Below are 24,164 nucleotides of genomic sequence, written 5' to 3' on the forward strand. Positions count from 1 at the left end.
ACTGAAGCACAGGGGGCGGGGGGGGGGGAGCCTGAAAAAAAAAAATGACTAGAGTCTTAGTGAACTGTGGCACAATATCAGCCAGTCTTATATGTGTGTAATTGGAGTACCAGGAGACAAGCAGAGAGAAACTGGAAGAAGAAAATTAAGAGTTGAAATTTCTTTGAAATTTAAAAAATATAAAGATTCGATAAGCTCAACAAACCATAAGCTGAGAAACAGATATATGCATGCACATAAAAACCACACCATGGTAAATTATAACCAAGTTGCTGAAAATCAGTGATAAAGAGAAAAATTATGAAATCAGAGGGAAAAAATACATTATATGACAGAAAACAGTGGTAAGAGCACCAACTTCCCATCAGAAACAATGCAAGTAAGAAGACAGTGGAATGGGGGAATAGGGGGACTTATCAATCTAAAATACTTTATTCAGTGAAAATAGTCTTCAAAAATTGGAGCATAATAACATTTTCAGAGTAAAATGCCTAGAGAATTCATTGACAGCAAACTGACACTACAAAAATATTAAAGGAAGTTCTTAAGGCTGAAAAAAATATATACTAGATAGAAATTTGGATCTAAATCAGAGAATAAAGAATACCAGTATTGGTAAATATGTAGATAAGCCTAAAAGAAATTATTCATATCATAATTTCTTTAAAAGTGTTTGATTCTTTAAAGAAAAAATAATCGAAATATAGAGTTTATAAACATGTACTCAAGAAGTAAAATATGTGACAATAACACAAGCAGTGGTGGAGATGGTAGTATACTTTCATGAGTTTCTTGTCCATAAGATAGTCTAATATCATGCAAAGTTAGGTTGTGATAACTTAAAAACTTATATTGCAAACTCTATTGCCAGTATTGAAAAAAATAAAACAAAGAATTATAACTAATCAGCAAATGAGGAGGTTAATGGAACACTAAAAATATTTTCAATCAAAAGATTGTAGGAATGGATAACTGAACAAGGAACAGATGGGACAAATTGAAAACAAAGAGCAAGATGGTAGCATTAAACTCAACAACATCAAAATAATTACGTTAAGTGGAAGTAGACTAAACCCTCCAATTAAACATCAAAAATTGTTAGATCAAATAAAAAGCAAGACACAGTTGTATGCTGTTTATAAGAAGTGCACATTAAATCTAAAGACACAGATATGTTACATATAAAAAGATGGTAAAGATATACCATGTAAATACTAATCATAAAAAAAGCTAGAGTACATATAATAATAGCAGACAAAGTAGACTTCAAGACAAGGAATGTTATATAAAGAAGGATATTGCACAATGTTAAGAGGGTTAAATCATGAGAAAGATACAACAATCCTAAATGTGTGCATACCTAATAACAGAGCTCAAAATGCATGAAGCAAAAACTAACAGAACTAAGGGGAGAAAGATAAATACACAAGTATAGCTGGAAATTCAGGACTCCTCCCTCAGAAATTGATAGAAAATCACTAAAGATATAGACTGGAAAAACACTATCGGGCCGGCCCAGTGGCGCACTGCTACAGTGTGCCACGGCGGCACTCCTGCCGAGGGTTCGGATCCCACATACAGACCGGTTCCTGCTCACTGGCTGAGCGAGGTGCGGGTGCGACACCGAGGGTTGCGATCCCGTTGCCGGTCCCGGTCCGGTACGGGCACGACACTGAGGGTTGTGATCCGTTGCCAGACACGAAAAAAGACAAAAAAGGAAAAAAAAAAAAAAGAAAGAAAAACACTATCAATCCGACTTTTGACATTTATAAAATATTTTATCTAACAAACTATAGAATACACTTTTTTGAGTACACATTGAACATTCACCAAGATATATGATATGTTAGGCTATATTAATCTTAACAAGTTTTTAAAGATTGAAATCATGCGAAATATGTTCTGTGATGTGACTACAAGGGAATTAAATCAGATAGCAATAACAAAAAGATAATTGGACAGTTCCCAAGTACTTGAAAATAAAGTAACATCTAATTAATCTGTAAGTCAAAGAAAAAATTACAGGGATATTAGAAAATATTATTTAAGTGGTTTTAAACTATGATGAAAACAAAGCATACCAAAATTTGTGGGATGCATGTGAAGCAGTGCTTAAAGGGAAATTTATAGCTTTTAATGGTTACATTCAAAAAGAAAAAAAAGACTTAAAGTCAATTATATAAGCATCTATTTAAAACAAAAGCTAGAAAGACAAGCAAATTAAACTCAAATATACAGAAAGATAGAAGTAATCAAAAGAATAAATCAGTGAAATTAAATATAGACAATGGAGAAAAATCAATGAAACCAAAAGTTGGTTCTTTGAAAAGATTAGTAAAAGTGATAAACTACTAGCTAGACTGATAAAGAAAAAAAAGACAGAACTTACATAATACCAGTATCAAGCATGAAAGTGGGGAAAACGGAAAATGAAGGAATATTATGAACAATTGCTTGCCAATGAATTCGATAACTTAGATGAAGTGGAAAAATTCTTTTAAAGACACAAATTACTAAAATTGATACTTGCTATGATTTGAATGTCCCTTGCAGAACTCATGTTGAAATTTAATTGCCATTGTGAGAGTATTAAGAGGTAAGACCTTTAAGAGGTAATTACGTCTCAAGGTCTCCACCTTCATGAATGGATTAATGCCATTATGGCAAGAAGGGGTTAGTTATTATGGGTGTGCATTCCTGATAAAAAGTTTGAGCTCAGCCCCTTTCTGTCTCACATGCTCACTTGCCCTTCACCATGTTATGACACAGCATGAAGACCTTCAGGAGATACCAGCACCATGCTCTGGAATTTCAAGCCTCCAGATCTGTGAGCCAAATAAACTTATTTTCTTTATAAATTACGCAGTCTGTGGTAGTCTGTGACAGCAGCAGAAAATGACTAAGACAATACTAGAGAAAATAGAAAATCTAGATATCCTTATATCTATTTTTAGAAAGTGAATTTGTAATTAAAAACATTCCCACTGGGGCCGGCCCAGTGGTGCACTGCTACAGTGCACCGCTTGGGAGCGTGGCGGCGCTCCTGCCGAGGGTTCGGATCCCACATACAGACCGGTTCCCGCTCACTGGCTGAGCGAGGTGCGGGTGCAACACCGAGGGTTGCGATCCCGTTGCCGGTCCCGGTCTGGTACGGGCGCGACACTGAGGGTTGCGGTCTGTTGCCGGACACGAAAAGAGACAAAAAGGAAAAAAAAAAAAAACAACATTCCCACAAAGAAAATCCAGGTCCAGATTTCTTTACAAGTAATTCTGCCAAACATTAAAGGAAGTAATAACACCAATTTTAAGCACTTCTTTCAGATAATAAAGGAGGAGGAGCATTTCCCAACTCATTTTATAAAATGAGGCCACCATAATTCTGATACCAGTTCTCTAAAGAACTATAAATCTTTTTCCTGCAAGAACATGAACACATGGGTCCTTAACATCATGGCCAAGTGGTATTTATACAAGGAATTCAAGGTTGGTCTTACATTTGAAAATCAGTCAATGTAATTCATCACATTAATAGAATAAAGGGAGAAAAATGATAGGATTATCTCAACAGATGAAGAAAAGTCACTTGACAAAAATTTATTAGCCACTCATGATAAATATTCACATGAAACTAGGAATAGAAGGAAACTTCTTCAACCAGGTAAAGGGCCTTTATGAAAAATCTGCAGCTAAATTATACTTAATGGTGAAATACTGACTGCCTACCCCCTAAGATGGGAAGCAAGTCAAGGATATCCATTCACTCTGACCATTTCTATTCAACATTGTATTGGAGGTCCCAGTCTGTGCAAAAAGATAATAAAAAATTTGAAAAAAAAAAAAGTATGGATTGGAAAGGAAGAAGCAAAGCTTTCTTTGCAAACAACATAATCATCCATGTAGAAAATTGTAAGGAATTTAGAAAAACAAAACAAAACCTACTAGAATTAATGAGTTTAGCCAAAATCAATTGTATTTCTATATACCAGCAATAAACAATTGAAATTTTTGTTTTAAAGACATTTACAGTAGCATCAAAAATATGAAATTCTCAAGAATAAATTTAACAAAATAAGTACCTTTACACCAAAAACTGTAAAACATGCAGAGAGAAATTGAAGAAGACCTAAGTAAATGGAGAGATATATTGTGCTTATGGATCAGAAGGCTATATTTAAGATGCCAGTACTTTCCCAACTGATCTGTAGATTCAATCCAGTCCCAATCAGAATCCCAGCAGGCTTTTGTTGAAGAAATTAACAAGCCAATTAAAAAATTTATATGGAAATTTAAAGGACCTAAAGTACCCAAAACAATTTTCAAAAAGTAAAACTTACACCTCATAATTTCAGGACTTATAAAACTACAGTAATTAGAACAGTGTGGTATTGGCACAGATATCAATAAAGAACAGCTTTATTGGTAATAGCCAAAACCTTGTAATAACCTAAATGTCCAACAGTAGAAGAATGAGCAATCAAATTGTGGTATATTCACAGAGGAGAGTACTACTGAACAAACAAGAATAAACTACCAGTACACACAGCACTGATGAACCTCAAATATTATGCTGATTGAAAGAAGCCATTTACTACAATTCTATTTATATAAAGTTCCAGAACAAACAAAAGTAACCTAAGGTGAAAGCTATCAGTGGTTGCCCCTAAAAGGGGTGAATGCTGGAATTGATTGGGAAACTGCAGGATCTGTCTGTGATGATTGAACTGCCTATATCTTGATGGGTGTGGTATGCAGGTGTATGAAATGGTCAGGATTAATTGAATTGTAACCATAGTGCAATTCATGGCATGAAAGCCAAAAAGAATATATGTTAACAATGACTGAGCATTTACTATATTCCGGGCACTATTATAAATGCTTACCTGTATTTAAATATTTAATTCTGACAACTCTATGAGGAATGTATCATTATTGTCACCATTTTACAAATGAGAAAAAGGAGGCACAGATAGTGTAAGGAACTGGGACACTTCAAAGTTACTTCAAAAAATTTGAGAAGTGGAATATTTCAGGATAATGGAGTTAGGTCTCAAGATGTAGCCATATGAGTGGATTACATAGAAAAGAGGAGAGGAAGGCTTTTGAAGTAAAGGAACTTAAGTTACTGTTAGGGTGTTGAGCAGGATGGTAGAATGCAAGATGAACCTGTTCCCATCATTGTTCAGGAATGTGTGCAGAAGACAGTGTGGGTGTGTCTGTGGGAGTAGAAGGAGTGATCAGGGAGTGATTTGAAGGTTGATGAAGCTAAAAGGGTATCAAAAATGATAAGATTCAAAGTCAGAAGTGCAAACCCTGTCCCAATGCCGCCCAGCCCCTTGGCTTCAAAATGGAGGGCTGTTTAAGCATAAATGAGCTCCATAAGTGAAATTCAACTCCAGAGTTGAAGGGGAAGTAATATCTCAGAAAAAAAAAAAACTAGGTTTCAGTTAAGGAAAGGTATATTGGACCCTCAGAAAAATATAGAAGATGTAAGTGCTTTCCACAAGTACAAATTTCGGAGGGCACAGTGAAAGGAAGGGCGACGTGAGGATTAGCAAAGAGATAGGTGGGCCTGCTCTTTCAGGAGGAGTCAGCCTGCTCAGTATGGGTAGGAAGTGGGAGGCAGTGGTGGATTGCTGAGAGAGCATAGTGCTGATATTCCTACAAGGAGCTTGCCCTTCCTTGGTTCAGCCAAGAGCTGCCTCTGGCAGCTCTGGCAGCCCCATCCTCTCCTCCTCACCTCTCTCCATGGAAGGACTTACCATGATTTGCTTTTGTGAGAGAAATTGTTTTTAATACAGTAGTAATAGATAATTGCCTCTCCTAATCACATGAATATAAAATTGCAATTTCAATCTCTGCTTACACCACTTAAACACAATGTGGTAGTGGTAGAGATGAAAAAGGTCATTGTAAATTGACTTTCTATTGAGAAATTAAAACTAAGGAGAAAATTTATTTTTAAAGGCATTAAAAATAAACATCCTAAAATCCTGTTCTTTGTATACCATCGTAGGAGCATGAAATCAAAATGAAGTTTTAAAATTCTGGGAAGGTGTATACTTTTAGGATTGCCAGGTTGTGTTGTGGTTTCTTGTTTGTCATTTCCTTTTAGAAGGACAGTGCTAGCTAGAGCTGTGCATTGTTACTAAGTCAGACTCTTTCCACACAGGGAAAATGAAACCAATTATCTTGAGATCTTTTCTACAGTAATGGCAGAGAATAGGGGGATGGGGAATCAAAAAAATTCTGGGACAACCAAGAACTTGTTATTACATGCACCTGAACATGTGTGTATTTTCACAGAATATGCAGTTATTTCAACAGTATGATAAAGCCATATTGCCAAAATATGAGTCAACAAAAACCAGGAATCTGTGCTTTGAATCATTGTCAACCTTTGCCAGTCAACTATTTTATGTGAAATTGTGTGCTGGAAATAAGTAGCATAAACTCACTTATTTATCCAAGCAACAAACTAAACAGTACTGTCTTTTCTCTCTCAGATTACCATCTTTCTGGTGCACACTTCTTAAAGCCTATAATTATGAACATTTTAGATAAAGGCTTGCTCCCTGCTGGACTAGAGTTGCACAAAGGAATAAAATGATTAGAGATCAAGAAAAATGTCAAAAAAAGGATTCTAAGAGTGGATGATATCACTAAGAATAAAGAAAATACTATTTTATAAAGTTCAGCTGTAATTCAGATAATCCACTTGTTCATAGCAGAGAGTTAATACTCTTTTCCAAAACTTCAGAAAATATATCACAGCATTTATATAAATAATGAGTTAGTTCTTGAAGCTTATGAAAATTGGAACCTTTATAAATGCCAGCTAAACGAAAAAAAATTCTGTTTCTCTAGACAAGGGGGATTTATGAAAGTTATTCCCATCCTTTTTAAGGAAAAAAAGAGAGCAAATGGGAGCTAATTCTCCAGGGAAGGCAAATTGGGAGAAGCAAGATGTGTGAATGAGCTGAAAGTCTTATCCTACCATAACAGGAAGATAGTAGATAGTGTCTAAATTTGATGAATTGAGAGGTATTATATGGGGAGAGGGGTAATGTTTTTAATAGACTTTATTTTTACAACAGTTTTAGGTTTACAGAGAAATTGAGCAAAAAGTCCTGATAGGTTCCACACCCTGCCCCCCACGCACACACATATGCACATTTTCTCCCATTATTGACATGTTACATTAGAGCAACATTTATTACAGCTATGAGCCAATATTGGTATATTATTATTAACTCAGTTTTCACAGTTCTATGGGTTTTGCCAAATGCACAATGTCATGTATTCACCATTATAGTATCATAGAGAATAGTCTCACTGTCAAGAGGTATTATTTAAAAATATGGAGAGAAGAAACAGTTAAACGAGTTGACAATATGATTAGATGAAGGGAAGGATAACAAAGGACTGTATTTTGTATGAAACTTTTGTTACTATTTGGCTTATATTTGCATGTAATACTGTGATAAAAAATTTTTAATGTTTTTTAAAAGAAGGCTTTCCTAAACCTCTCTACCCATCATGAGCCCCCTTTAAAGTAACTATATTAAGTAGCTGCTACCTGTCTGCCTTCCTTCCCAGACTGGAAGGACAGTCATTCATATCTGTATCACTGGAACCAAGCCTGGTCTAACACCTGTGAAGTGCTTAGCATGTGTGGGTAAGAATGGGGGCATGGGATTACCAATGGGCTGAACCAGCTGAATGTTGGGATTGGGGCACGATGTTATATTTTTTAGGCCTAAGAACCACGTTTACACAATAATAATAATGCTAGTATAATAATAATGTTAATAATTACAGGATAACTGGAAACCCCAACACCTTCATCCCCTGTAGCTTGGATTTCACCACGTCATGAAGTTTCATCCTATGGCATATCTACTTTACATTCCAATTCCTGCATCAGTCTTCCAGCCAGCCCTCCTCATTTAATGCTTAGATGACTGACCTAGTATTTCTGTGCCTCGGTGCTTTCTAGTCTGCCTCAGCCCCTCCCCACCACTGGCCCCTACTACCACCTCAAGATATTCCTGCATCAGGGTTAGTCCAAACTTCTCAGTACTCTCCTTTTGCACATTTTTCTTTCAAGATCCACAGTGACGCTTTACCTTCTTGAATCCATGGTCCTCTTGCTGATCCTCCAGCTCCTCCAGAACCTGGCCTCACTGGCTCATCCCACGTGACTTCCTACTCCTCCCCAGGGCTCGCCATTCTGCTGGTCCTCATCTTATTATTACACTCTGTCCTATCTCCTACCTTTGCTTACATCAAGCTCCTTTCCCCCCAAAAGACCAGAGCAACTCCATGGCCTGGGAATATAATTTCACTCTTGAGATGTCTACAAAGATGTCATGTATTTAATCAATAATTTACTGAAATCTCTTGTACTTTTCTACTCTGGAAACAACCTCAGATTCACCTCCACATTAAAATCAACATTCCTAGATAGAAAAGATTTGCCTTTAAAAAAATTACATAATGGACCTTATGTAAACTGTGCTTCTAAACAAATAACAGGAGGAGCCTGATATTTTAAAAGAAACACATACAATTTTAATACTGTTTTTCTTTTAATTTCAAAAATTCTTTTTCCTGCTTTTGCTTTGCAGTCTTAAAAATATGTCTTAATTTCTCACTAAATGATTATTTTTTCCTTTTCTCTAACTCAGATCACTTAGAAAATATATTTGATGAAGTACCAAGGGGTCTAATTGTTTAATGGGCAGAAATTAGTCCCTGCAAGAGTACTTTAAAAACCAGTAAATACCAGGCATAATTACAAATTCTTTAGAGGAATTTATTTCTGTACAATAGGTTAATTGGTTATAAGTAGATAGCACTGGCCACAATTTAAACACAGCTTCTAATTTCATCCATGCCTTTTTTTAAACAAATATAAGTGGCTAATTATGATCAAATTGGTCCCCTTGAAGGAACAATTGGCTACTTATCCCTGATTTTCAAGATTTGAGTGGTTTAATACGCCTGTAGTTAGCTTCTGACTAGCGTACTGCCTCCTGCAGATAGAGTTATTTCCCAAAGTTGTCATAGCCTTGTCTCATGATGGAAACTCTGTAGTCAAGTGACCAATGTGTAGTTTATGGTGATTTCTTTGGAAAATCAAGGCAATTTTTAAGAAAGTTTAAGCTAAAACAGGGATAGATTTGCCTAAAGGGGAAAATTGGTTGTGGGCTGGTTGATCCAAATAATTGCCTCAACTCTCCGGACTTTCTGCGTATAGATGGCTTGTTCATTTATGTGATTATGGAAGGTATTTACTCTCTGCTTCTCTTTATTTTAGTGGTGCAATCTATGCATTGACTTGGTAGCATTTACCAGTGAAATATTCAAGGGAGCAGTTTTCCAGTCATTGGATGGAATTATTGTCTCAGCTAACTGTAAGCTACGGAAGATCTTCACCTTAAAATCAAAGCCTCAAGACACTGCTGATAAAGATGGTATGTTCAAGTTGCTATCAAGATTTTTAAATTCTCTGACATATTTTTAAAATTAGCCATACCTTTAGAATAGTATGAATGCGTGGCAGAAGTTTGATTTTATGTCTGCTAAAGTAAATTTGCCGGCAATCTTTGTTCTGGATCAAATGTTTATTTTTACTGTAGCTGAATGTCACAAATATGTATTGTTTTCTTGCTGTGGTCATTGCCTTTTTTTTTTTTTTTTTTTTTTTTCACTTGGCTATCTGAGTTAGGGTTCTTAGTCACAAACAACAGAATCCTCTTTAGATGGTTAAAACAGAAAATGAATTTATCTAAGGAAATTAGCCAGTTCAGAGAATGTCAGGAATTTCTAGAGACTCAGGCTTACAGCCTACAGCCAAGAACAAAGCCAGCCCCTATCACAAGACTGCTCCAGGGATGACCCCCCCATAGCTACTGCAACTGTACAGAGACTCCTTTAGTCCAACCATAATGCTGGGTTCTAGGTTCCAGAATTTCTATTACAAGGGCCCCTGAAAGCAGGCTGTGTTCTTCCCTGCCACCCTCACCAGAGGTGGATTTCTTCTTTTTCATGTTCCTCTCTACTGAATGAAGTCTGTCGTGACTGTATCTGATGTGAGGAGCCTAGCTTGCATGCTGCAAGGGAGGCTGGCAAAGCAAATGTCTGATTTCTGACTAGGGAGGCAGGACTTATTGTGAGGGAAAGTCACCAAATTAGGAAGGGTGTGCAAAAGATGTTGGGCATCCAAAGAGCTCTAAGTTGTTCTCTGTATTGTATTATTACTATGTGTACATTTCATGTAGTCATTTGGGAGAAATCACACTAAATTTCTAGAGATTGTGTTAAAATGGAAAGAGTTGAGTGCTTCCTCATATTATTTCTAGAGACATTAGAAATATATACATTAATTATTCATTATTTGATTAATAAATATACTCTGCAGGTAACTCAGCCATCTAGAATTCATAAGGTGGCACACTATCCTACTAAGATGGTTTTAGACAGCCAAAATTATTGCAAGAATACTGATGCTACTTTTGATTTTCATCTGAGATTTTTTTTTTTTAATCAGTTCTTCTAGAAGCGCAGTGAACAGGGCTGCACATAAGATGTCAAAGGTGATTTCCTGGAAGTTCATATGTAGACTTTATACTTGTGCTCCATCTGGAAGAGTGTCTGAGAAATTCTTATGTGGCTCACTCTGTGGAATAGGACACTGTGTCTATAAATTTTATTTGATAGTAAAATACAGCAGTGTAGTAGCAGCTCCCCAAAGAGATCACAAGCCAGCAAGTGTGCCTGCTCATCTTATGTACCACTTAAAGGTTATATGAGAAAGTGAAAGATTTCATTTTTAAAAATGGCACTCAGATAACAAGAAACCTCAAAATTTATAGAAATATATGTGCACTGTACATCAGATCATAGGAGGTGAATCACGATCTGATTAATGTTTAAAAATAAATGTAAAGAAAAAAGTGGATCAAACATGGCAAATTTAATTCATGTTTTAATCTCTGATTCTTCCTTAAGCCCCACTAAAATTATAATACAGACTAAAAAAGGTATAAACCCACCAGGATGAAAAATATGAGAGTGGAGAAAACAACAGACAAAATGTGTTCATAAATTTTATAAGATTAAAGAGTGGCTTAGAAAAGCCGAGAAAGCTGAGACCTTTAGGCTCACAGAGAGCTTTGCCAGTGAGTTTCAGAGAGGATCTAGGATTGGCAGCCCTGGGTACTACAAAAGGAAGGAGAAGGGATATGGCTAAAATCAGGGAGATTCGTTAAAATTCTATCTAGGTAGCTATAGGACCCCAGGTTCCCTCTCTAACTTTGTATAACCAAACAGCAGCAGATTTATTCTCTGGAGAGAAACTGAACCAGAGAGCTTCTGAACTGAGGTATATCAGGTACATAATAGACAGATACCCAAACTATCAGGAAAAAGGAAATACATGCGGTAGGGAATATATATTTTTTTCTCAGAGTTAAGAAAAGATGCTTTATCTGTAAAATAATAATAATTTGTTCTGGCTTTACTTCAATAAACACTTTATTGAAGTATATGATAAGTGTTATATTATAAATTTTATATGCATATAGAAACATGCACAAATTCTAAGTGTTCAGTTTGAGGTATTACCTTAAAGTGAACACATTTCTATAACCACCACCCTGATAAAGAAATACAACATTATGAGCATCCCCAAAGCCCTGCTTATGTCCCCTCCCAATCATGACCCCTTCCCTTTTCCCAAGAGGTAACCTCTATCTTGACTTCTAACAGATTAGTTTTACCTATTTTTGACCTTTATACAGATGGAATCATATAGTATACATTCTTTCATGCGTTTGTTCTTTCATAAAACATTATTTGTGAGATCTATCTGTATTGTTGCACATAACAGTAATTTGCTGGTTTTCAGTACTGTAATTGTATGGATATACCTCATTTTATATATCCATTTTAGGCTGCTATGAATAATGTTGCTAGAAAGATTCTTCTACATTTCTCTTGGAGCGTTTATGTAGGCATTTCTTTGGATGTTTATCTAGAAGCTTAATGAATACATACTTCAGCATTCTTAATTATTGTTATATTTTTTTATTCTACAATTTCCATTTGGTTCTTTTTATAGTTTCCATTCCTCAAATGAAATTCTCCATCTTGTTATCGAATTTCTCAAATACTTTAGTCAAAGTTATTTTAAAGCTCATGGCTGTAACTCCAATATATAAGTTCCCTGTGGCCTGTTTTTATTGTCTATTTTTCTCTTGGTCTTTCCTCTTGATATGCCTGGTAAGTTTTGAGTGAATGCTGGACAGTGCCTATCAAAAAATATAGACATATTTTGAGGCTCTGTATGGTATTTTCTTCCTTGAGAGATATACAAAAAATAAAATAAAGCCCAAAAGACTGAAAATAGAGTGGAAATTGGTTAATAGACACAAAGAATGAGTACAAATAAGAGAAACTTACAGTTATTCTAATTGTTTCATTAAATGAAAGGATATTTAAACACACACACATGCATGCACGCACAAACTAGGAAGGCCTTAGTTTCAGAGTAAAGGCTGACATTTTCACCATAGACTAATGAAAATGGCTTCATGGGTCAGTATCTGTCCATAAACCACTGTTTGGGATATACTGACCTATATATAACTTTCCAAACTGCAACTTGAAAGAAAAATAATAGTTTCCCAAGCAATGAAAATAAGACAATGAGAAGAGAAACCTTTTCAGGCAGAGGAAAGAGCTTGTATGGATAATGGCATGCAACATGAAAGGATCTGATGGGTTCACAGAGCAGGGAGTTTAGTATAGTATATGAGGTGGGAGGTATAATATAATATAATATTGCACTATCAGCTGCTTTCTTTGGGTGTTATTATATTGAGTTTTCCCCACCTCTCTCTTCATCTTCAGATCAACTTAGTATTCGAATCTCACCCGTTTAAGGTTGCAAATCTCATCATTTTAAGGTTGCCATTCCTTCCCACAGTGAAGTTGAACTGAAAATGCCCTTTTCTAGCCAACCACCCCAGGGCAAGAAAGGGGTAAGTTCTCAGCATAGCAGAGGTGCCCAGAAGCCAATAGGAGATCCCACAAAGCCGGGTTGTATCTGTATATTAATATTATAAAATGTTATTTATAATAGAACCTTATCTCTCAAAAACTCTAAGGACAATTTCATTTACAAAAGGGCACAAAGAATAATTACAATTTCTCATAATGAATATGGTAATAGTTATGATTTGATCATCACATATTGTACACAAATAGCGATAGTCAATGCTGTATCCAAAAAGATGTGTAATCAATTCTGCTTTAATAATAAAATAGATTTATTCACACACACACACACACACATACACACACACACAAATCAATAGCATCCAAAATAATTAATTTCCTAGGAATATATTTAACCAAAGAGACAAAAGACTTCTACACTGAAAACTGCAAAACATTCCTGAAAGGAATTAAAGAAGAGCTACATAAATAGAAAGATATCCCATGTTCATGGATTGGAATACTTAATATTGTTAAGATGTCACCAAAAAAAAAAAGTTCAATTTGAAAACTTTTGTGTATCAAAGAGCAAGAAATAAGAGACAGTGACAACAATGAGAGAAAATATTTGTAAATGATTTATCTGAAAGATATATATGCTAGTTCTCTCTCTATATAAATACACTGATATATTCTAGTACCCAGAATATATAAGGAACTGTTACAACTCAACAGCAAAAAACACAAACAATCAAAAAAAAAAAAAGACAAATAATCCAATTAAAAAATGATCAAAGAATTGGTAAAGGGACACAAAAATCAACTACATTTTATATTGATAAATTAAAATTTAAAAAATTTGTTTTAAAAATGATCAAAGAACTTGAACAGACATTTCTCCAAAGATGACATACAAATGGCACATGAACACACAAAAATATATTCAACATCATTAGTCATTTTGGAAATGTAAAATAAAACCCCAGTGAGGTACCACTTTATACCTACTAGGATGACTATAATTTTTTTAATGGAAATAACAAGTGTTGGCAAGAATGTGGAGAAACTGGAACCCTTGTATATTACCAGTAGGAGCACAAAATGGTCCACCCACTGTGGAAAACATTGTGGTGGCTCCTCAAAAAGATAAATATAGAATTACCATATGACCCTGAAATCCCACTCCTAGTATAGGCCAAAAGAATGGAAAATGAGTACTCAAACAAGTACATGTACCCATATGTTCATAGCAGCATTATTCACAAGAGCCAAAATGTGGCAGCAGCCCAAATGTTCATCAGCAGATGAAAGGATAAACAAAATTAAGTGGTATGAACTACAATAGGTAGTATTCAGCCATAAAAAGGAGTGAAGTACCAATACAGGCTACAGTGTGGATGAACCTTCAAAACATTGTGCTAAGTGAAAGAAGCCAGACATAAAAGGTCACATATTGTATGATTTCATTTATATGAAATAATGAGAATAGGCAAATCCATAGAGGCAGAGCACTGATTTATGGCTGTCAGGGCCCGAAGGCCTGAGGGAATGGGGAGAAACCACTTAATAGGTAAGGGAGTGATGGAAATGCTTTGGAAGTAGAGGTGGTAGTAGCACAACACTGTGAATGTACTAAGTGCCCCTGAATAGTTTGCTTTAAAATGGTTAACTTTATGTTAATGGGAATTTCTCCTCAAAAAAATATTTAAAAAAAAGAAAATGCTCTAAAGACATGATTTATTCAGGATAACCAAGTTTTAGGTGTAGCCAGGTTTATTTACCCCTTTAGACATCAAAACCTTTAATTATTAAAAAATATATACTAAAATGTAGTGGTTTTGTCACCATTGTAATGAAATAGTTTACATAATTATCTACCTGTTATTAATAGAAAATACTTACGTAGCACTTGCTGTGTACCAGGTACTATTCTTATCCCCTTCTATACAGTAACCATTATTTAAACCTCTTTTAATTGTCACAGTAGCCTTTTAAGGTAAGCACTATTTTTTATCCATGTTTTACAGATAAGGAGAGCTGGGCACAGCAAGGTAAAGTTACATGGCAAGGTCACACAGCTAATAAGTGGTGGAGCCAGAATATGAACCCAGGATGCCTTGTTCCAGAGCCTGAGCTCTTCACCAGCATAATATACTGCTGCTTAGTATCTTTCTGCATTACATAGTAAACTCCATATAAGGTCACACAGCTAATAAGTGGTGGAGCCAGAATATGAACCCAGGATGCCTTGTTCCAGAGCCTGAACTCTTCACCAGCATAATATACTGCTGCTTAGTATCTTTCTGCATTACATAGTAAACTCCATAAGGGCAGAGACTTGAATCCATGTCAGGCTCGGAGAAAATCTGATAGTTGTATGGCAAATGAATGAACGAATGAACAAAAAATGAACAGACTTTATAGCAATATTTTGGCAGGGACCTTTGTGTTTTATGCTTGGCTCTCACTAGCATTTTACAGAGATGAAGTTTGATATAAATAAGGCACTGTGCTAGGCACTGAAGACCATTACCAAGTAAATAAGATGAATATAGATGAGTCTGGGACCAGTGAACTATTATAAAATTAGTCCTTATTTAAACTCTATGAATTAGGGAGAGCCATTAGCCAAAGCAGATCCATAAATCTCACTCCTTTACAAGGTATTTCCCCCCAATGAAATGGGGATGATTTTAATGCATAAAGTGCTTTATATACCTATTAAAATTGGCGACTTAATTTTTAAAGCTAGTTAAGATCCTCATCAAAGATATTAAGTACCTACAGAATGGTTGATTTTATGATGGCTTTATGGCCAAAGAAAGGCGAACAGGGTTACAAAGTCCCTCAAACATTCTTATAATACACTAATTCATACTGGGAGCAAAGACATCAAAAAACCCACCATCTGGTTGTGTTTGGATGCTACATGAACAAATCTGTCAGCTTTCTCATAGCCTTCTCCTTCATGTACCATTTTGCCATTCTGAACTGACCATTCCAGCCAACATGATGTGCTTTCAGATTTGTTAGTAAAGCAGTTTAGATCCGACTATGTTATTATCTAGACGTTAATCAGGCAGTCTCTATGTTTCCATACACAGTCCCTTCCAGAAAATAGAACTTGTCTGAAAGAACAATGCACACAGACCCTAGCCCTTTAGTTTCTGATTGCCAGCTTGATTTGTTATTTGCCATCTGGGGAGAAAGTTGTGATACCCAAATAAAATGTGCATGAAGTACTTTTCGAGGACATAGCTGAACAAAGAATAACCAAAGGAGAAAAATGGAAGACTTGGCAGCTGTATTTAATCTAGTCCAGGCTGTTATTAAGGGCTTTTGTCCATGACCATTTATTGAGCATCCCCTTTGAGCCAGATGCTGTACTAAATATATCACTGGGATTCTCCTACCATTCTCTCCCATGCTAGCAACCCTTTGGCAGAAATGTCTTTCTTGCAGATTCTAGAATGCACCAGAGTCCTTCTGCCTTCACAATCTTCATTGCTCCGTTCCCTTCACCCAAATGATTGTGCCAGCCGCATTTCACCAGGCTTCTTTCTACTTATCCTTTATGACTCAGCTTAAATGTCTCTTTGTGAGACTCCCCAACACCGTATACTGCTAGGTTCCCCCATTATGTTCTTTCATCACCCTGAATTTTTTCTTCAGAGCTCTTAACAAAATTATAATTAATTATGATTTTATTTATTTCATATTCTCTGCTAGGTGTAAGTTTCAGGAAGGCAAGGAAAGGGTCACTCTGGCTCACCAGTAGATTCCCAGCCACTAGACGAATGCCTGGCATATAGTAGAGAGGCTCAATGAATATTTGCTGAATGACAGAATGAGTAAATAAATCAATGAAGACAGATCATGCTGTGTATGTATTCACAACTCAGCAGTATTTAATTTTTATGTAGAATCTGTTCTATTTTCAGAACTAATACTTACTTTAAAACTAATCTGTAAATGCTAAAAATATATAATAAAATGACTTAGTAATTGGACATGGAGAAGGAGGTGGTTAGTGGAGAGGTGGGTAGTGGGGAGATGAGTTAACTTCCATTTAGGACAGGAGAACATCCAGCTGTCAGGTGATAGATGGTCATAAAGCTCCATAGTTTAGTTTCACAAAAATGAAACTAAAGCCCCTTTCCATGTATTCCTCCATGAAGTCCTAGAGAAAGCTTGAGAGCCAGTAGTTGCTAAATTATTATTATGTCTTAGAATATCAACCAACAATTTTTTTCTTGTTTTTGTTTTTGTTTTTTAATTTCTCCTTTTATTGTAGATTTTATACTGCCAACAGTTTCCCTCAAAGAATAATCCAATAAGTAGTGAGACAGTTCTTAGTGCAAAGGGAGAGTAAGTAGATATATAGAAAGAAAAGGTGATGCCGAGGGGATCTGACATGTTCCTGAAGATTTGGATTGGAGTTTTATAATGTCTCTGCCTTGTTCTGTCTTCCTTAAAAGCTTGTGGATTTTGGGTTACCAGGGATTTGCTGTCTGTCCCTTGTTAGTTGGAAACTCAGGTTTTGTGTTGGAGACATTTCAAACCTTGTATGGCATTGTATCCCGTACTAGTCATACAAGCCCTATAAGCTAACATTTCCATGATTCTCTTTATATGATTCAGAATATTGCATTTTATATCAAGTCCTTATTGGCCTCCAGAATTCTCTTCCTCTTTTAATATGAAATCATGAGCCCTATAAGCTAACATTTCCATGATTCTCTTTATATGATTCAGAATATAGCATTTTATATCAAGTCCTTATTGGCCTCCAGAATTCTCTTCCTCTTTTAATATGAAATCATAGTTTACCAATATTGGCATTGATGTGGAAATGATCTTTTTCTACCTCAAAGGAGTTTGAAATGATATGCCAAATATATATCTGGAGTTAGTTTAATTGTTTTTTCCAAATATTTTCTATTTTGAGAGTTCATTTACTAAATTACTTTATATTGATTTTCTAAATGTTGATGACAGGTAAAGAATGAATGGACAAAGAACACCTGAAAACTACAATTTGTAAATTTAGTACATTTTTAGTGACTGGAGCATTAGGACACTTAGAAACCATTACATTGCTGATGAGTATTTAAGTTTTTAGTTAATGATACATTTTCTTTTTCAAATTAGGACATTAGGATCTAATTAGAAAAATGCCATGGCTGGGTGTTAGAAAACCACTTCTAACATTTTCCTTTATAAACATGAGAGAGTTTATACTTATATAAGGATGTTTTTGAGGGATGATTGGTTGAATTTTTCTCGATACTCACGTTCACATATACATACACAAATTTTTTCCACTAGATTCTAGAAATAGGAACATTACTCATAAAAATCAAACATATATAGAAAATATTGTGAAGAGTAAAATTAAAACTATGCTTAAGCTAAACAACCTAAAGTTATCATATATTTTGGTATATTTCCTTCCCATCTTTTTGCCATTCATACATTTTACATATGTATTTTCTGCAGTTGATATAAAGTTTTATATCTATTATTTTCATTTAACTTCTTATCTTGAGCCTTTCCCATGTCATTAAGACATCTTCATAAATACAGTTTCTTGGGGCTCTTTCCCATCCCATAAAACACTGTAATGTGTTTAACACTGCTCAAATGATGGAAATTTAAGTTGTTTATTTTTCAGAAATTATAAACACCTATTTACATAGATCTTTGTCTGAATTTCTAATTTTTTTAGTTTAGAATAGATTCATAAAGTGAAATTACTGAGTAAAATGGTAGGGACATTTTTAAGGCTTTTGACATATATATATATATAGTAAAATTGCTTGCTAGGATATTAATACCAATTTATATTCCCACTTACTTCAAATGACAAGGCTTAATATATTTACCATAAAAGAGGTCATACAAATAAACAGGAAATAATGTACTAACAGTAAAATGGGTTAAGAACACGAACAGAAATTTTATTAAAAAGAAAATTTAAATATATGTGAATGAAATTAATAAAATACTATTTTAATTATAATAAACTATTTTTTCTTTGAAAGTATTCAAAGTTAAGATGTTAACATTAGGGGAAGCTGGGTAAAGGGTATATAGGAAACTCTCTGTTCTATTTTCTTAACTTTTTAAAAAGTCTAAAATTACTTCAAAATAAAAAGGTAAAAAATTAATTTACTCATACAATGGCTGTGGTGCTTAGGTTATTCAATAATGTTATTGTACTTATTGATCTCATAGATGAGCTGATGTACTCCCAGAAATCTCAACTGGAGCATACCTAACTAGTTCTATCAAGTCACACCTCAAGTATTTAAAAGTCAATATAAAATATTTCCAATGAATGTTCTCATTTATTGCATAGTTCTCTGCATTTGCTCCGTATGTTATGTGCTTTATCTCATTTAAGTCTTTCTGCAATCATAGGTAGCAAGCAGAAAAATTACTATGCTCATTTTACAGACAAGAACATCAAGACTGAAAGGTTGAATAACTCATCCAAAGTTATACTCTAAAATGTTTTACTTTACTTAATTTCATTTGTAAGATAGGTCCATTTGGCAGAAATGGCTTACATTTGCAGAATGAATGTTTGTCTTTATTTCCAGCAGTATATGGTGTGCCTTTTCCGGCAGATGAACCTACCAGCATTATTCCGCGAAGCTGCCAACTAACAACAGATGTTCCACATGTAACACAGCTGCTAAACATGACTAAACTTCGCCAAACTGAAATAAAATTTGGAGGTCATCCTTTAAGACCAGCAGAATCAGGTACACACTCAGGCACCTAAATTATAAGCATGATATGTCTGCATTGTCCCTATAAAGTGTGACCTTCTCCAAAGAGGGCACTGTACCTCATTCTTCTGAATCTCTAGCACTTAACACAATACTTGCCATATACCAGGACAGGGACTGCAGACACACATCACTATTGAAGCCAGGAAGATGGTTGCCTGGATATTTGACCCAAAGAAACATTTTCTACTTCAGCAGTGAGACTTACTTGGGAGAGGAGGGTTAAGGCAGCAAGAGTTAAGGGAAAGGGGTGAGGTAGTGCTTCAGATAAATGGTTCTCCTTTTACTGAAACGGTAATTTTAATAACTATGCAAAGGATACGATAAATGGCAATTAACACTCAGCCCCTGTAAGGGAGCTGTAGGGAGTGGTAGGAACTGAAGCCAACTGGAAGCTCACTCTCAGTCTAGAAGGGGTAACTGCAATTCAGCTCTAGCCAGTATTGCCTTGCAAGAATGCAGACCCAGTCTCACTAGATCTTCCATTTTTTTAAGAAGAGCTGGGTATATGGATGCTTATGATAAATTTCCCAATTTTAAAATATTGTCTAAAATTTTTTAGAAACACTCTGTGAGACAAACAAAACATGCCAGAGCTGCCAGTTTTCTACCTCTGTAATAGACACCATAGCTATTGACCAAATGAATGAATAGTACTTCCACATCAAGAAACCTAATATTATCTAGATGAATGGTTCTCAACTCCCTGTGTGTTAGAATCACCTGGGACATTTTTAAAATACTTGATATAATTTTTTGTTTTTCTGATGTCTGTGCTGTACCCCCAGAAATTCTGATGTGCAGCTACGGTTGAGATCCACTGGATCACTTACTCTCTACAAGGGTCATGTGGTTCAGATGACACTCACAAACACTGAAGTAATTCAGAGGAAGGTAAAATGATGGTTGTAATAATAGGGCATTTAAGGAGGAAGTAGGTCTTGAAAGTATTCAATACTTGCTATGTAAACAAGTATTTATAATAAATAAGTAAATATGATATTTATGGAAGTGTAACATGGGGCAGAAGACTGAGCAAAGACAAGGAGACAGCAAAATGCATAGATAAGTTTCCTGAAGGATTATAAGAGGAATGGCCTGGGTAGGCAGAACAGCTATGTTGAAGAGTACGAGAGGGGTGTGCCTCGTGCTCCTAAAGTAGACAAATGATAGATGCTTATTTAGGAAGTTGAATTTGACAGCAGGATTCAAGGTGAATTTTGAAATCAAGTGAGACCGGAGATTAAGGAGTACAACTAAGATGTCTTTGCAGCAATCTAGGCATAAAATGGCAAGGGCTCAGATGGACAGTGGCTGTTTAAGTGGAAAGCGATGACCCTCAAAGAAGCTGCAGAGGAAAAAAAGGCAGGACTTGTTGATTTCTCAGATAACACATGGCAATGAGAGAGGGGTCAATGTTTGAGGGAGGTCAGAGTAGAAACAAGAGAAAGGAGATAACCAGGAAAATTAGAAGAGTGAACTCAGTTTTATTCTTTGTATTTAACCCATGCTCATTTATTCTTAGGTATTTTCTATATGTCAATCTTCATCAGCATTACATGTCCTAAATTGTATATTCCTAGAGAATCAGGACATATTCTGTAACTTTCTCAGTATAAACCCTGGCAGAGGACTATGTAGAAAGAGGCACTACATTTTTTATCCCTTTATTATGATATTTCCAAACTTACAGAAAAGTAGAAATCTACAGTGAACAAACCACCATCACCTGCTTCCCCAAGTACCAACTTTAAGCAGGACTTTTTGACAACAATGGGGGTACACATAGTGTAATTTGTTTATCATATTTTTTAGTGAAATGATATTACATTTTATGTTATACATAAACATGCATATATAATCCACGTTCATTAAAGAACCTTTAGAAAATGTATAAAAAGATGAGAAAGATCTCATTATCCAGACAGCCGCTGTGGACACTTAGGGTCACAATTCAATCCTAATGGAAGATTTGCCACAGAATGAAACGAATAAGAGTGTTTTTGATAACAAATTCTATATCTGTATCTAATTTGCTGTGATAACTTTCAGTAATAGAAATGCCTGAGCTGTAAAGCATATTAGATAACTCTTTGTGATGGTACATACTCTTTTTTGCTTCTATCTCTCTAGCTTAATGTTTTAAGAACTAGTTATGTCTTTAAATGAAAATGCAAGTCTGTATATTCAGATATTTTAAGTGCCTTTTTTATTGAAAGTTCAAGGACACGTGTGAGATTATAGAGAAATTTGAATAAATATTAAGTGTGCCATTAATTCAGTGTTATAATTAAACAGGAACTGTTTCATAGGCCATATTCGAACCCAACTTATTAAGGAGGATATTAATATATGTTTTGCAAATTCCATAAATAAGCTCTCAATGCATAATAGTCAACTTGAGTCATATATACAGAAAATTAATAATCACCATCTAGAAGCATATTTTTTCTGTCCTGCGAATCCCAATTATTTTTATATTCATTTGTAACCATAGGGTTTATGATTTTTCCTCTTAAGTCAGTCTCGTTTTATATGTATGGCAGCTAACACTGCATGAACATACATTGCACTTTGTGGTTTCTCTTTCTACAGATACTTTTAAATTGCAGATTTTGACATTTGTGAGCTTTGAAGCTTATTATAAGAAAATATAATCCTTATTGTTCTCTGTGTAAGATATTTTATTTGAAAGGTGTAGCTAATGAATAATGCCCAAGGACAGACTTTTTAATCATGGAAAAGCCAGGAGATATTTCTTCATTTGAACTATTTGTTTTTGCATCTTGCTAAGTAGTAAACTCCCCATGATGAGATTTTAATTACATGAGAAAATGTGTGCTTTTATAATTGACTGTATAGTACTCATCTAAATTACGGTATTTTATTATAAATGCTCAAATTGAAAGATCCCAAGGAAGCCTCTAGAGAAAGAAGTAGCTGTTTCCTATGGATGCTTTCTAGGGTTTTCACACAGCCAAAAAGGAAACCTTGAAAGGTGTAACTGTTTTGAAATGCATTTTGTTGCATGTCATATAACTTGATCAAGAGCATTTAATGAAATTAATAATTGTATTTCCAAAAAGCTACATATTCACACTGTTCACTCTGTCAGTTCCCAGTGCACATTAACTAATTGACTAATCTGATCTTATTTTCATTAACGGGACTTCAGTTTAATTGAACCAGAGGATCTGGTCTGGTTGTTGAAGTTGAGCATTCTGCTACTAATAACAAAATGCAGTGGTCCACTAAGCGGGAGTCAAAACTCGTCATTTATAAAAATTAGAAGGCAGTTTTCCCAAGCATCCTCCTTTCCGCAGCAGCAGTCTTATTGGATTTTTATTCCAATAGAGATTGACATCCCTAGCTCCTAGCAAAATTGCAAATGGATGAATTAATGCATGTAGCAAAAACTATGAAATAATCATCTAACTATCTTTGGCACTGGTGAGATCCTTATTAGAATTTCTTCTTTGGTAATAAGTCAAGCACAGAAAGACAAATACTACATGTACTCACTCATTTGTGAGAGCTTAAAAAGAAAATAATGTTGAACTTTTAGAGGTAGAGAGTAGACCTATAGTTACTACAGGCTGTGAAGGAGGGGTCCAGGTGAGAGGGAGCTGCTTAATGGACACAAAATACATGTACTCACTCATTTGTGAGAGCTTAAAAAGAAAATAATGTTGAACTTTTAGAGGTAGAGAGTAGACCTGTAGTTACTACAGGCTGTGAAGGAGGGGTCCAGGTGAGAGGGAGCTGCTTAATGGACACAAAATTACATGGAAAATAAGTTCTAGTGGTGTACAGTAGTGCTAGGCATCTATAATTAACAATAATTTATTGCATGTTCTAAAATAGCTAGAAGAGAGGAGATCAAAAGTTCTCATCACAAAGAAATGATAAATTTTTGCAATGATGAATATGCTGATTACTTTTGTTTTGAACATCACATGCTGTATACATGTATTGAAATGTAACTATGTACCCCATAAATTTGTATAATCAATGTTTTAGTTAAAAAATCAATAAACCCCTTTTTAAAAAAATAATTTCTTCTTTGGGTTCCACATTATGAGAGCAAGATTCAAATCAAGTAATGAAATATACTGTGAAATTGAAGAACCTGAAAGGAAAAGGAGTTAAATTCTGACTTCAGAAAAAAACCAAAACACCAAGACACTGTTTAATTTCTTCTTTTCTAAAATCAGACTTTTGGTTGGCCTTGTCTTAGGATTATTGGTTAAAGAAATCCTACAATTTTTAGCTCAGTATCATAATAATTTAAAATAAATTCAATCATCTCTTACATTAGAATTATATATCCTCTTTCCCCATCTTCAATAAAAATGAAACATAACT

At 35.1% G+C, this 24,164-nt stretch overlaps 1 protein-coding gene across 1 annotated transcript in view; it reads left to right on the forward strand.

Moving 5' to 3' along the window:
* LOC103605162 (chromosome unknown open reading frame, human C3orf67) overlaps positions 1–24,164 on the forward strand; it is a 165,724-nt gene that overhangs the window by 7,298 nt on the left and 134,262 nt on the right. Inside the window, exons 2-3 of the mRNA XM_008589747.1 lie at positions 9,320–9,476; positions 19,608–19,772. Coding sequence (XP_008587969.1) covers positions 9,320–9,476; positions 19,608–19,772 — 322 coding nt within the window. The remainder of the gene's footprint in view (positions 1–9,319; positions 9,477–19,607; positions 19,773–24,164) is intronic.

Source organism: Galeopterus variegatus, unplaced genomic scaffold, assembly GCF_000696425.1.
Source record: "Galeopterus variegatus unplaced genomic scaffold, G_variegatus-3.0.2 Scaffold5633, whole genome shotgun sequence".
Lineage (NCBI taxonomy): Eukaryota > Metazoa > Chordata > Mammalia > Dermoptera > Cynocephalidae > Galeopterus > Galeopterus variegatus.